This window comes from Lampetra fluviatilis, chromosome 54 (assembly GCF_964198595.1).
Source record: "Lampetra fluviatilis chromosome 54, kcLamFluv1.1, whole genome shotgun sequence".
NCBI lineage: Eukaryota > Metazoa > Chordata > Hyperoartia > Petromyzontiformes > Petromyzontidae > Lampetra > Lampetra fluviatilis.
The window spans coordinates 2,803,429-2,816,698 of record NC_136328.1 but is presented as its reverse complement, the minus strand read 5'-3'; the positions used below and the strand labels follow the sequence as shown (position 1 = coordinate 2,816,698).

Genomic DNA, 13,270 nt, shown 5'->3' with positions numbered 1-13,270 from the left:
GGTTCTTTCGGTAAAGTCACGCAGGTAGAAAATCAAATAAATCACGACGTTTCGATTGCAACACAAGCAATCATCATCAGGTTGGAAAACCACAGCAAGAAAAAATGTCCCACTTCAGCAAACAAAAAAAATTCTTGTTGTGGTTTTCCCACCTGATGACGATTGCTTGTGTTGCAATCGAAACGTCGTGATTTATTTGATTTTATACCTACGTGACTTTACCGAAAAAACCAAAAAAGTACGAACCAAAGAGCAGTGAATTATTTCTAGATTTGAAGCTTTCGTGACTGCAAGATTCATACTCTTAGGTTTTGTCGGTAACGTCACGTAAGTAAAAATAAAATAATTGTATTAATAAAATAATAATTTTATTTTTACCCCCCTCGTGCAAGAAGAATTCACTGTTAAGGTTTTTTCGGTAAAGTCACGTAGGGAAAAATAAAATAATAATTTTATTAATAAAATAATATTTTATTTTTACCTACGTGACTTTACCGAAAAAAAACCTAACAGTGAATTCTTCTTGCACGAGGGGGGAATTGTTATTCTGGAAGGGGACGTTGTCTTCTGGAATATTCCACTTCTGGTCCGTTCATCTTCCAGAGGCGGGGCTTGGGGAGAGGCCTTCTCGCAGCGCTCCCTGGCAACGCGAAGCGTCACAGCGACTCGATCTTACCGCCACACAAATTTACTTCTATAACTCAATAGTAATAATAAGCAAATACATTTTAATATGAGCTTCAAAACCCCCGACGCAAGGACAAGGTGAGAACGCTATCTGTGTGTTTTTTTAAAAATTTATAAAAATTTGACTTCGTACGTGGAGCCCAAGCACCCGTTGCGCGGTCGCCCTGCCGGCTTTGGTGCTCGGGTTTCCGGCGGAGAAACCAGGCGAGGTCGGGGATCGGCTGCGGCCCGAGTCGGGCTCGGCTCATACAGTAATGAGTTTTATTCGCACAAATAACGGCAGACGTTCACCAAAACTTCACATTATCTATTCCGTTTTGTTGCTATTGTTTTCTTCCATATAACATCACGGCAAGGGGTGTAATCCAGCAGCTGAGAGAAAATGATTGATAATGATGCGGAATTAAAACAAAAATAATCGGAGCGTGTTGTTCAAGTTAAATGCGTTCACTTAAAATAACTTAACAACGGCGGGTTTTTATATATATATTGTTTTAAATTATGATTTGCTTACTGGCACTATAACAATGGCATTGACATTCATCAACGAAAGTCTCACGGAGTCTCAAGAACCCTTTGAAGGAGGGCCCTGCCGGATTGGGATGTGTGGACAAATCCATTTGTTGTAGATGCAGATTGTTTTGCTGACACGTGTAGTTTGCACGTTGGACTTCTTTCACACCGTACGTAGTCAACCACACGACAAACTAAATCCCCCCAAAAAAAACAACTGTCTGAAAGAAATTAATTTGAGGAAACTGGAAAAACCCCTGAGAAAACATTTACTTCCAAGATTCTAAAAGAACAAGGACCTCCCACTTTTGTTGTACTGGAGAAACTTAAAGGACAGAAACAAAATATCCTTTGCACAAAGTGGCAACGGTTAAGTCTCCGCTTGTATATCTAAAACCCGAAGGCTAAAATTGAACAAAACGTGGAATGACAGCAGTTTCCTGTGGAATCACAGATCCACAGATCTGGAATACCAAAAAATAAGTACACAAATATGTACTGACAGCGTACATCTTTAAAACCACAAACCAAACCTTCACACCCGTTTCCATATTAGTGCCTGGTATTCTCATGTACAAATAAAAACGTTGGTTTAGCGTACTGCGCTACATATCTGATGACCCGATTTATATCATTCTTGGGCCTTCACAAGGTCGACTCAGCCATAAATGGGTACTGGGTACAATGTGCAAATATCACTTCTCGGAAGGCAAAGATGGGCGGGCGTGGTGCTGATCACACCACCCCCTCTTGTGCCATGTCGGTCTTCATGTGTGCTCGCAAAGAGCACTTGGCCCAACAATCTGTTAAAATATTGTCCAGGGGATCTTTGTCTTTGTGTGGCTTAGCAACAAAGCCCTCATCAGTAACCCAACCAATGTCCTGGCGCCTCGCTTACCCCTGTATCGCATTCAGACATCGCACGGCCAATACGCTCACAGACACAAGTGGAGGATAAAAATCCTTCCACCTATGACTGCGGACCGGAACAACGGAGCATATGGCCATGTTCTACTCATTAAGGCCACGGAACAGCGGCGCAAAAACAATTTGTGAACTTAACAAGCACCTCCATTGAATCGCTAAAGAACCAAGGCATTGAGCTATAATATTTGTTGCTGTTCAAAACATGTTTTGCGTTACATCTGCAACTCGCCCATGGTGTGTGTCTCTGAACGTGTCTGCGTATGTGTCTGCGTACGTGTGTCTGCGTACGTGTGTCCGTGTGTGGCTTTACCGCGGTGTGACGTAGGGAGTCGCAGGCGAAGGCGGTGCAGCTGTCGGTGACCACCGTGGAGAAACACTTTGGAGAGTTGTGCCAATTGAGCGCCGGCTATGCGCGCAAAACGGCGCGACTGCGCGACAAGTCGGACCTGCTGGTGCGCGAGCTCATGGCCTACTCGGAGACGGAGCGCCCGTCTCTCAAGATGGGCCTTCGGGCCTTCGCCGAGGAGCTCTCCAAAGTGCAGGACTATCGGCAGGCTCAGGTGCTGCCACCTGTCCGTTCGTCATTTGATTAGCTATGTACATATGCACACCTGTCAACCCCTAACCTTATTACAGACCAATTCAGACCTTATTGGTCACCCCGTGCCCTTATAAATCTCAACGTTCATCCCACAAAGTCCCATCACAAGGGAGAAACACAAACAAATAGACAATTTAGTTTTTTGCCCATTTGGAAACGGCTGTACGCCGTATGGACCTGCAAACTCAATTTCCCTGTACAAGAATACGGGTAAAGCGTATGGGTTGACAGGTAAGAGGTGGATGGAGAGATGACCTTTGTAGCTTAGACACGAGTGCATTGAAACCAAGTATTTGTCAAACAATGCCCCCTTTAACTGATAATGCATGTGACGGGCCTTCATCCAGCAGTGTATTGACAACAGCGTGTATAGTGTTCGAATTAAAATTAATAGTCCAACTAAACTTTGCATTGGTAGAGGGTGCTTATATGACAACGTTCTGCTATATCAGTGCCTGTAGAACTCCCACCGCATGGAGCGAAATGGATGTCATGCCAAACAACACGTACAACCCGAAAACAGATCTGAGAGCCGTGCAGCACAACCGCGAAAATCTACGCAGTAATCCTTTGTTGTGCCCATACGGTACAGACTGTGCTGCCGCAGCAGGTGCACGAGCCAGGTGCGTTTAAACTGTACTAATAAGGGCAAGCCCTACTGACATTAATGCACCGTTCCTTTCACACGTTTACAGGTTGAGAGGCTCGAAGCCAAGGTGGTGGAACCTTTAAAGTCATACGGAGCCACCATAAAGATAAAAAGGGTAAGGTCACGCATTACAAGCACAGTTAAAGTCAGTTTAACACGTAGGCTTTCGCGACCAATATTATTCCTTGTAAAGGTTTTTGGGTTAGATCGCGTTATTTATAAATGTGTCGTAACCCTCCACCATCCGACACGGCCAAACAGTAAAAAATGTGTCACGTTTTCAAAAGACAAAAAATGCACTACCTTAGCCCACCGGTGTGTTGAGGAGTGAATCAACATCATTTAAAATTCAACATCATTTAAATTATCTTGCAGAAATTTATAGCAGCCAAATATGCATGTTAATTCTAAATGTGGAGGAAAAAACTGGGGGACCTGGAGAAAAATCAACGCGACTTCAGGGAGAGAGACACGCAAACTTCAAATATACAGGCATTGTCAGGGTCGGGATCGAACCCACGACCTCCTGTATACCAGACGACGTAGTTAACATCTCGTCACCGTGGCACCTTATAAATATGAAGTGGCGATGGTGATGATGATGATGATGACGTGCGGCCCCCCGTGTAGGAGGACCTCAAGGCCGTGCTGACGTCGCAAACCCGGGAGGCGAAGCAGATGCAGCAGCTCGAGAAGATGCGGCAGAGAAACCCGTCGGACCGACACAATATCGTATCCTTTCTGGCGCAGACCTCGCCTGAGAAAGGTCGACGCGACCGCGGGGAGAGAACGTGCCAACTCCACGCAGTAGACACGTGATGACGCGTATGCACATTTAATGTCGACCAGCCGTCCCCAACCTTTTTGTCACCAGGGACCGGTTTCGTGGAAGACAATTTTTTCACGGACCGGGGGGGGGGGGTTCATCATTGGGTCTTTCCCCCTTTTCAAAGAAGCTCTCCAGCGACGTTGCTTTTTTACTCATTGTGGCTGCTAGGGGTTAGCAGCTTGTGGGCTTACACCAACACTGTGACTGAGACAAGTGCGCAGTGCGGGAAAGAGACGCGGACGGAAGTGGTGAATAATAAAATTATGGGCGGGCCACGCGCGGACTCACCGCTCTCACCTCCTGCTGCTGTGCGGCCCGGTTCCTAACAGGCCACGGACCAGTACCGGTCCGCAGCCTGAGGGTTGGGGACCCCTGATGTAGACAACTCGAGTTGTCGTTCCCAGCGAAATCTAAGCACTCGTCGCATTCGTCAGTGCGTCGAGCGAAGTCTTTAACGCGTCAGCCGGCCGCGTCGACAACACATATCTACCGGCACAACACTGCAGTTCTTCTACCCTTAACCTTGCTTCCCGTTCGTCCAGTCTCAGGTACGTGCATAGGTCAAGGTGGGCACCACCGCTCACCACGAACAGCAGCAGGTTTATCCTCGGCCCGGCGGGGTTGTTGTGTTAATTGAGAGGGGCGAGGCGAGCGCCGCGGGTACACGTGGTGCAGGGCTTTTGTCGCAACGCTGAGAAGAACGTGGGATCATATTACCTTTTGTTTTGGCTCTCAGAGCGGCGCGGGAAAGGTACGTATTGCCCGGCCTGCGGGTGCGATCGCTGCGCTTTTAGAGAGTAGAGGATTCCCTCGTTATTGGCAAGGGAGACGTGCCGGAGATGCTCGTTCATAGCAAATTTCTCGGATAATGATATTGGCCAAAGGTAATGAATTACCTTGAATATATAAATCACTTTCCTGCGTCACATTCTCTCTCATCACGTGGATAACATGAATCATGGATAGCAAGTTCGTGAATAACGAGGGAATACTGTGGATGTGTTGAGGGCACGTTGTCGTCTGCGTGCTGCCTATAGGCTTAGTACCTGTCAAGGCTACGGTCAGTAGAAATCTGCAGAAGCACTGCCGTTTTTAAACGCTTAAAATGCATTGGTATATCCACTGAAATGGGTATTCTTAATTCCACAGTACTGCCACTCTTGACGTGACAATTTATGATGTATTCACTCCTGATAATAATAACAAGAAGGAGAGAAGTTATTGTAAATCGAGTGTTAAGATTATGGAAAATCTCATTGTAGGAAAACCCAGAGTGACATTCTGTTGCTTCTGCATATTAATACTGACCCAGGAATATGCCCTCTGTCACCTCACTGCGCCTGTTTGCATAGACGACTGTTGCACTCTGCACATGAGTAATGCCATTGCACCATTTCGGCTTTTAACTCACAAAAGGGCACCCTCACCGGCTGTTGTTTCATCCATCCCATAGTGCCGTGCGGAGCTGTGTATGAGACAGGGCTGGCATTTGAAAGTGTCGCAAGTGTCACCAATACATACCTGTCAACCCCTTATCAGTGCCTACCGTATTACAGACCAATTTAGACCTTATTATTCACCCCGTACCCTTATAAATCTCAACGTTCATCCTACAAAGTCCTGTTTGGAGGAAGAAACAAAAAAAATAGACAATCTTTTTCTTTTAAACTCAATTTCCATGTACAGGTATGCCAATTCTGCGATGTGATGTAACAAGAAGCGGAGGACTCTTGACATGCAGCGTTAAGTGTTTCAAGTCGAGGCTAACTTTGGACAAAAGCATTGATTTCCGAAGACTGACTTTACCCTTCTCGAATCACCTTTGGTGTCGAGTTTTGCATGACCTCTTTGCGGTTATTCCCCTCGTAAACATCGCAAGCAAAATGTGCAGGCATGGACTCGTCTTAGCACTGCCTCGTATAATTTACTTGTGTACTCTGCGTCTTCTGTAGGCAGTAAAAACCACGTAGCATAATCGGCCTCGACTGGCAGACATAATATCCATTTGCAGCACCATATACATGGAAATCTTAAACCCTTATGCATCAGTGGGCAAAGCCTACAATCATAAACTAAACTATTTTATTTACCAGGTAAAGCCCACTGAGCTATTAACTCTTTTTTAGAAGCGACCTGGCCACAAATGATAAGAAGTGGCTTACGTGGGCATTTATAGCAGTCAAATAACCCAAACGCATGTTTCTAAATGTGGAGGGAAAAACCGGAGGACCCGGATAAAAATCCACGCGACCACGGGGAGAGAGACAACATGCAAACTCCAAATACTCAGCAGGTGTCGGGTTCGGGATTGAACCCACGACCCCGTGCATACCGGGCGAGGGAGATAACATCTAGCCACCATTAGAGGGCCAGGAATTCGGTTCCCAAAGTCCGCGCTGAACGGCGGCTCTTGCGCGGTGACTCGCAGGCAGAGACGGAGCTGCAGCGCGCCACGGTGGACGCAGCGCGCTCGTCCCGGCAGCTGGAGGAGACCATCAACGAGTTTGAGCGGCAGAAAATCAAGGACATCAAGGTGAAGTCCACCCTCTCACGAGCTGAACATGAGTGCACCCTCGCACCGGCCGAACATGGGTTCACCCTCGCACCAGCCGAACATGAGTCAACCCTCGCACCAGCCGAACATGAGTCAACCCTCGCACCAGCCGAACATGAGTCAACCCTCGCACCAGCTGAACATGAGTCCACCCTCGCACCGGCCGAACATGGGTCCACCCTCGCACCAGCCGAACATGAGTTCACCCTCACACCAGCCGAACATGAGTTCACCCTCACACCAGCCGAACATGAGTCAACCCTCGCACCAGCCGAACATGGGTCCACCCTCGCATCGGCCGAACATGAGTGCACCCTCGCACCAGCTGTGTGAGGGCAACAAACTAAACACAAAAAATAACTCCATGGAAATGAGTTTTCAACATAGAAAGTGATGACAGCGACGACGGTGCCGATTTGCACGCCCCCTCCCTGTCCGCTGTGCAGAAGATCCTGTGCGACTTTGTGACGGTGGAGATGGTGTTTCACGCCAAGGCGCTGGAGGTGTACTCGCAAGCTTACCATCACATGCACGCCGTGAATGAGGAGAGTGACCTCGAGGTGACCGAGACAGCGATAAGGCATATTTGTGTTTACACTTCAACCCGTGTTACACAGCTGCGTAAGGTTTAACGATTGTGCTCACCATATGAGTTTTTCGGGGATGTGACCGCACGTTGCTGGGCGCGACATCCGATGGTTTCGCTTCACGTGCTGGGAACTTCTTCGCGAACTAGATTGAGTTCCTTCCCACTTGATAATTGTTTTTTTACCCTTTTATCTGGCAACAAAACTGACACCTTTTTTTACAAGGAGTCATGTTTGCTTTGACTACAATACCTGCGGTCGGAATGCAAACAAAAAGCACAACTCTGATGATGTATGCACTGTCTTTGAAATTGATTGGTCTACACCCGAGACAGCTTTTCTTAGAGCCTAGTCTCACATGGTGTTGGACCAGATGACGCCAAAAGGTGTCAGTTTTGTTGCCAGATAAAAGGGTAAAAAAACAATTATCATATTTTGCTACTGGCAAAGGAAGTTCCAATGGTGTAAATCCTTCCCACTTGTTCAGGAAATGAATTCGCTCCCAAAAAGATGTTCGGCGTGACACCTGATATTTTTTTTATCCCAACATCTTGGGGAGATTTTTTGTGAAGTCTTCACTCGTGAACGGAGACTGCCGTTCGCAGTGCGGATACCGCTACACGCCAATTGACACTTTTTATTCGTACGCCGCTAATGAGCATCCTATATTTGCAATCGTAACTTGTACATTTGGAATTATTTATTGGAGGAAATTTTAAATGCCGGTATATGTATGCAAATGTTGGGTTTCTTTTTGACAGGCATTCCTCAATACCCTGCGGCCCTCCGACTACCAGGCACGCCTTGACACGGTTCTGCAGAACTCTCAGTCCACCCTCAACGGCACCAGTTCGCCCCAGCCAATGGCAAGGTCTCAGGTACCGTGTGCGGCCTCATGGTATCAAACTCTTGAGATTTTTTATTTTATTTTACCAGGCTAAGGCCCTTCCGAGCTGTATAGCTCTGAAGCTACGTGGCCATCACAAATGATGCAGCTCAACGCAGTGGCTTATCGCGTGGAAATTTATAGCGGCCAATTGCTCTAAACGTGTGATGTTGATCCTATATGTGGAGGGAAAAATCGGAGGACCCGGGAAAAAATCTACGCGACCACAGGCGGAGGGAGACATGCAGACTCCAAATATACAGCAGGCGTCGGGGTCGGGAACGACCCCACGACCTCCTGTATACCAGGCGAGGAGTTATCTGCCTCGCCTGGTATACAGGAGGTCGTGGGGTCGATCCCGCCACTGGGGCGCCCCTGCCATCGTGTAACTGTTGGTACGCCGGACTTGCAATCCAGAGGTTGCCAGTTCGATTCGACCTCCCGGCATGGCAGTTGAAACAACGGTGCGTGCGAGTTTCTTACATCCCCTCCACTGCCCACTCAGCAGTGTGACAGCATACACTGCAGTCATTCGGCTGGCTGGTCACGTGTGGTGGGGTAAAGGGCGAGTTACTCAGACCCCTTTCAGGACGTTTGGCAAGCGTGGAAGTGTAGGCCAAATATGCTTGAGAAGGGCTTTCGAGCTTCCTGGAGTTGAAGGCCTTTCCAGAGAGCAGTGGCGTGAGGGAGCAATTGTAGGGCTGTGCCTTTACCTTCTCAAAATGTATGGAACAGTCGGGGGGGGGGGGTAATCACATGGCTATCACTATCCTCAATCGCAGCTGTGAAATATGTTTTTGGCAAATTCTACAGACGTGTATCATCCTCCTTAAGCGCTTTCATGAACGGATCTTTTTTCTTTTTGCAGACGGGTGCTGCTGGCACACAGCGCAACAACGCGAGGCGGTTGGAAGATGACGACGATGATGATGACGACGACGACGACGACGAAGATGATGATGATGACGACGATGATGATGATGAAGATGAAGACCAACTTCAGGACGTGACATCGGAAGACTTGGATAACCGGCAGAGTGGCAGTCGGCGCTAGATGATGAATTTCACACACAGTCAATGCCTATGAAATTGTAACATTTCATGTTTATAAAGAGCCCAGTGTAGAGACTTGAGTCACCAAACCTCATATAATTTCATTTAAACATTAAAATTTAAACTTGTCCCTTTACTTAAATGAGCATTAGGCAGTATTCTGGGCCGGTGATGGAAATGCAGCATTTCTCTGGTGGGAAGCAGTCTGTCCATAGTAGTTCTTATTTTATCCCGCCTGGAGTAATGATAGGCTGAGTGGATCCTTGATCACAATTTAAACTCAAGACATTTTAAAAGCTAATCGGATGCTCTGCCACTACTCCACATGGCTAGCCGTCTTTTTATTATTTTTGTATTTTTATCCCCCAAAGTGTTATCCTGATTGTGCTATCGGGATCATGTCATGAGAAAAATTTCATAAGGAGCTCTAGCAAGCCGATTGAAGTGGACATCACAAAGATGCCTCTTGAGATCCCTTCATTTGCCCTCTGGTCCACACAAAATAACTTGGCAGGCAATATCTGTCCCTTCACATAAAAAAAAACCTCCGTAGAGTGCACGTTAAACAAAACGGAATATATTCTAGACCACACAGTGCTCGCTACACTTTTTCACCAGTAGGAGACACCCTTTGCTTGCAACAGAGTCTTGTTCAGCAACAGTTCTCCGAGCTGTAAGTAATCAAAATTAATTGCGTGAAAGTGAATGTATTCTTGGGTTATTTCGGTAAAGTCACGTAGGTAAAAAATGAAAATTTAAATTGATAAAAGTCAAATAAAATAAAAATCACGACGTTTTTTTATTTTACTTTTATCAATTTTAATTTTTTACCTACGTGACTTTACTGAAAAAACCCAAGAATATGAATCCTTGCAGTCACGAAAGCTTCAAATCTAAAAGTGAATGTAGTGGGGTTTCTTCTTTTTGTGTGCAGTCCATTGGCGACCATGCCTGAGATCCATAGGCTCGCTCCACTTAAAAAAAAACTCGGTCTGTTAGCGGGCTCGCTGGATGACGCGGCTGCCTGGATTTAAATCCATGATCTCGGCAGCGCTGGCTCGGCCGCTCTTGATTTCCTGAGCCACCCCAGGCACCCTCCCGGTCCAGGCGTCTTTTTGTTTGTTTTTAAAGAGGCGTTTGAACATACAAACCCATACGATGTCCGTCCCGTTTTAAGTGTCGAGAAAAAAAAGATGCAGTGCAGTGCGATTGGACGTCGAAAAACTGACACTTTTTATTTACAAAAAAATTTGATGGCGATTTTGAGTGGCAGATTTTGGTGAGGAGCCTACATATGTGAAGAATTAAAAAATGAGCAAAATAGATTAATGTACCGGCTGCCAGCGTATTGGCAGCCAATCCAAGTACGGTAAAATTCCGCTTGATTGTCCCCATTGTCTACACTGGCCTCTTTGAGTAGATGATGTCTTAGTCTTTTACGCCATTCAATTGCCTTTGTGAGATGTCTCACTTCGATGCCAAAATCTTCACAAATTCCACGCGTTTCGGTTCACGGGCGCGATTGAAGGTTCAACTATTGCAGCCTTTAGCGTAACCACTTCTACACCATTGGTACCTCATTTGCCAGTAAAAAATATGATAATTGTTTTTTTACCCTTTTATCTGGCAACAAAACTGACACCTTTTTTTACGAGGAGTCATGTTTGCATAGACCACAATACCTGCAGTCATAATGCAAACAAAAAACACAACTCTGATAATGTATGCACTGTCCTTGAAGTTGATTGGTCCACACCCGAGACAGCTTGAGACTAGGCTCTAAGGAAAGCTGTGGACCAATCAACTTCAAGGACAGTGCATACATTATCAGAGTTATGTTTTTTGTTTGCATTACGACTGCAGGTATTGTGGTCTATGCAAACATGACTCCTCGTAAAAAAAGGTGTCAGTTTTGTTGCCAGATAAAAGGGTAAAAAAACAATTATCGTAACCACTTCTGTCATCGCTTTTCGGGGGTTTGCTGCGCGATGTACAACCCACGGCTCTCCGGTGTGTTTCGCCTGGTCGTGTCGCGGTATGTCGGACATCTTTCCGATCGAAACGCGGTGCAGGCCGAAATCGCGTCGGAGAGAGATGTGCACGGCGCGGTCGTGACAAACCTACGCGGCTATGTAACGCGCAGTTCCAATGTTTGTTCATTCAGCAGAAGGCACGCGTTAAAGTTATACCCTCGCCGCTGCTTGTCATATGCAAGTGTCGCATTTACAAGTTTGTAAATGCGGTCAACGTTGCTTATCCAAACTTGCGTATCCACCCTGACCAGTTAACCGCCCTCACTCGGTGCAGTATTTGCCCGCGCGGAGTAAGTTTTAACTTTTTCTAAAGATGTTCACATGTCTGACCTTTTTAACATATCCGCCGAGACCTCGGTCCCCCGGTGAGTCGGATATGCGACGTTGGACCGTCAGCAGGGATTCTCAATCTCGCCACCCACGATCGCAGTTTGCAATTCTACAAATCCTTCCATACGAAGGCAGACAACAATACAGAATGACAATGCAAATTCATTGTTTGTTTCCGAGATTGTAGTTCTATATATATATTACAATGTCGAGTTAAATGTAGATAATCCATATGTTGCAGAAGAGTTTAAGAATGTGCACTAAATGCTACACATTGGTATACTTTCATAACCGTAATCACCACAATTTAAAAGGAAAATAAAACAAATTGTAACCATGTGACGGTTAAAATGTCCAAAAAAAACAATGAAAATCGGACCATTTAAAGCATTGTCTCACGACAACGACCAAAATCTCCCACTGCAACCATCAAAAACTGAAAAAGTTGCCGGTGGCAAGTCGTCCGAACAGAGCACGCCAATCAAACACTATCCCTTCCCAAAACCTCCAGCCAACAACGAATCAAGCAGCCACTCACCCTGACCCGAGGCTTGGGGGCTACATTCCTTTTCTCTTAACGAAATCCGAATGGGAACATTCATTTCAAGTAGCCCTTGGTGGGTGCCGCACACCACCGCCGTTGTGTCCACCGATAACGCGAGAGGAATAACGAGAGGATTTCACCTTTTGCCACGATTGTGCGTTGCCCACGGAAGCACCCTCCGCCCGCCCGCTTGCTCGCAAATTGGCTTCGACCCGCAATTCCCACGCGTTTGGAGACGCTGTCGTGGATTATAATCAATTTCTCTCGCCCAGGAAAGCCACCCCCAGAGTCCCGAAGATTTCTGCCGGGAGTGTTTTGCATTTGGGATATTTCGCCATCACCAGGTTTATTATTGTATTGTTTGTTTTCGCTGTGAGAGGAAACTGGGGAACTTGGAGGTCACCCATGCAGAAAGGTGGGGGGCGAGAGGGCATACACATCCCACACAGAAAGGTGATTCAATCAGGAATCTAACCGAGGCCCTTGTGAGGCACACGGTGTTAACCGCTCGTGTTACAGACGTGCTTCTGCAGCCCTTTGGAACACTCTAACGATGTGAAGTAGCCACTGGAGCTTATGCACTTTTAACATCATCTAGCTTGAGAAATCATTTCTTTAGAACTGCTTTTTGTGTTGTCCATCCCACCGCGCCTCCGATTAGCGCGGTTGGCTACGTACGGTGCGAAAGAAGTTAAACATGTACATGCGCCACCCGATTGTGGGCCGCTGCAGAGTGACAGGCCTCTTGTGGTCAGGGGTCATAGGTCGCCCAACCCTGACCTTATTACCGCTCCCCAAATGCCAACTTCTGCCCTTTTGCCAAGGCCCCCCATTTACTGTCCGTCGTTTGGTGTTCGTGGCACAAGTCTGGTACTGTAACAGTAAACTGGGACAATTCTTAAATGGTAATGTGTTAAGGTCAACTCTCTCTCACGCTCATGTGCGTGTGGTGTGTGTTGGCGATTGAGTATTTGAGGCGTCTGTGCACTGTTCCGTGCGTTGCTTTTTCCTTAATTCCATGGGCGTTTACGGTGTGTCACGCCTTGGTAAAAAAAAATGAATGTAGCGCTGTAATAA

The 13,270-nt window shown here is 46.7% G+C and overlaps 1 protein-coding gene across 1 annotated transcript; it reads left to right on the top strand.

Annotated features, from left to right (window-relative positions):
* The first annotated feature begins 602 nt into the window (after positions 1-602).
* Positions 603-11,988, top strand: LOC144949603 (CBY1-interacting BAR domain-containing protein 1-B-like). Its single transcript, XM_078879562.1, has 9 exons — positions 603-765; positions 2,453-2,687; positions 3,424-3,492; positions 4,008-4,109; positions 4,937-4,957; positions 6,635-6,739; positions 7,207-7,320; positions 8,109-8,225; positions 9,102-11,988. Exons 1-9 carry the CDS (start codon positions 734-736, stop codon positions 9,285-9,287), a joined length of 981 nt encoding a protein of 326 aa, XP_078735688.1. The 5' UTR covers positions 603-733; the 3' UTR covers positions 9,288-11,988.
* Positions 11,989-13,270: the final 1,282 nt, after the last annotated feature.